General features: G+C 46.4%; 1 protein-coding gene across 1 annotated transcript in view; it reads left to right on the top strand.

The window, feature by feature from the left end:
- The first annotated feature begins 1336 nt into the window (after positions 1–1336).
- CSPP1 (centrosome and spindle pole associated protein 1) overlaps positions 1337–1805 on the top strand; it is a 35944-nt gene continuing 35475 nt past the window's right edge. Inside the window, exon 1 of the mRNA XM_010144037.1 lies at positions 1337–1438. Coding sequence (XP_010142339.1) covers positions 1337–1438 — 102 coding nt within the window. The remainder of the gene's footprint in view (positions 1439–1805) is intronic.

Here is a 1805-nt window from a genome sequence, read left to right as displayed (position 1 = left end):
GGCGGGAGCTAAAGACAGAGCTGATAGATGTACTGCCAAATGTTTCTAAAAACAGTATTTACAAAATAGTCTGTTCTCCAGAAAACATAACAAATACATTGTTTGCACCTTGTAGTGTTGGGGGCACGTGGTTTATCCGTGGGTTTTCAAACGCTTAGGGTGTGTTTGGAGTTGCCCTTTTGCCCTGCGCTGGTGGAGCGACATCTCCAAGCTTGGTTGTTAACCTGCTGCTTTCACGAGTAATTGCCGGGTTGAGAAATGCCCAAGCTGGATCCAGACATGATGCTAACTGAATCCAGGTGGGTTTGGGTGGAGTTGAGGTGGCTTTGTGGTGGCAGGCTGTGCCCTGCACTGGAGAGGTGATGAGACCAACCTGTAGAGCCTTTAGTCCCCCAATGTGTTTCACCTGTGCAGAGCAGGGTTGTCCTTACCCTGATGTAACCTAATAGACTATGTGAAATTCATGTGTGCTTCAGAACTTGAACCCTTCCAGACTGCCTTCACCAGTGTGCAGAACTAATGAGATTAAAGATTCAGGTCAAATCGGATGGGGCAATTTATTTTTGGACTAGATCGTCCTGTATTACCACCTAGAGTTGTAAATAGGTTGTCCTGGTTCTGCCTCCTTTGCCACAATATTGTAATTTTGTATTATGAATTACAAAATGCTATTAATGTAGGAGAAAAAGCTTAAAGGAAATTACTGGAATTTATCTGATGGAATTTTGACTTCTTTCTCTGTAGTACTTAGAGTAAGTGTTTATCTCGGTCTCTCTGGATACATTATTTTGCATTTTCAGATGTAGTATCTTTCTCCACTGGTCTTTGAGGTGGTCTTGGTTTGTTTTTAACATTCTCTGATCCTCTTCCTGCAAGTGTGTGCTGATACTCTTTGGTGACCGCCCTGCTGTCTGTTTACTCCGTGCAACCCGTGGGCTTTAGGAAGATCCTGAATGAACCCCCATGCAATGGCTGCGCACCCTGAGTTTAGGGACTGGGTGTGCTGAGGTTGCTCGGGGACCTGCCTAAGTGACCTGGCGGCTGAAGTTGCGTGGGTAGTATGAGAGGGATGCGAGGATTGTCGTTCCCTCCTTGGTTTCAGGCTTCCCTTTAAGCGTGGGCTGTAACAAGAAGCTCCTCTCTGGTGAAATGTGAGGTGAGCTCTGTGGATGGGTTTCCTGAATCAGGTGCTTCATTGACCCGCAAACATCTTGCAGTTCTGAGGGGAAAACCTGAGTGTTTCTTAACTGCTGTCTTAAGCGACTGTAATTGAGCTTTAAAGTTTTGAGGCTCTGATGTAGAGGCAATGTTCCGTGTCTTTTCTGTACCCTTAGAAATGATGGCGGATGACTTAGAAAAATTCATTGAAGAGCAGAAGGCCAAGCTGGCACAGGATAAGAACAAACTTGAAAATGATCCGCCTTACATGGAAATGAGGGTAAGAGTATCCAACAGTTTCCCTGAATTTAAACACTTCTGGTACTCGGTCTTGATTTGAGCTTGTTTTTGCTCTGCTCCTACAACAGTACGTGTTGTCAGAGTGTATCTTAAAGGTCTATCTATTCAAAGTGATTCCCAACTTTAACACTTCATAGCTGCATTTCTGCAGCGATTGAAAACCCTGGTGACGTTTGTCACCAGCTGTACCCAGTAACGTTTGTAGTTTGGGTGTGGGAATGGTCGTTGTTCCTTCGCCCTTCCCTGGGGACAGCCTGGCGAGGGTGTGCTGGCTGCCCGCTCAGAGCACGGCTCTCGGGGTGGGGATGGCGGCTGCGAACAGCCTCGGCATTGCTGCTACAGAAACC

The sequence above is a fragment of the Buceros rhinoceros genome, unplaced genomic scaffold (genome assembly GCF_000710305.1).
Source record: "Buceros rhinoceros silvestris isolate BGI_N320 unplaced genomic scaffold, ASM71030v1 scaffold9139, whole genome shotgun sequence".
NCBI classification, from domain to species: Eukaryota; Metazoa; Chordata; class Aves; order Bucerotiformes; family Bucerotidae; genus Buceros; species Buceros rhinoceros.
This window is presented reverse-complemented; position numbering and strand designations above follow the sequence as displayed.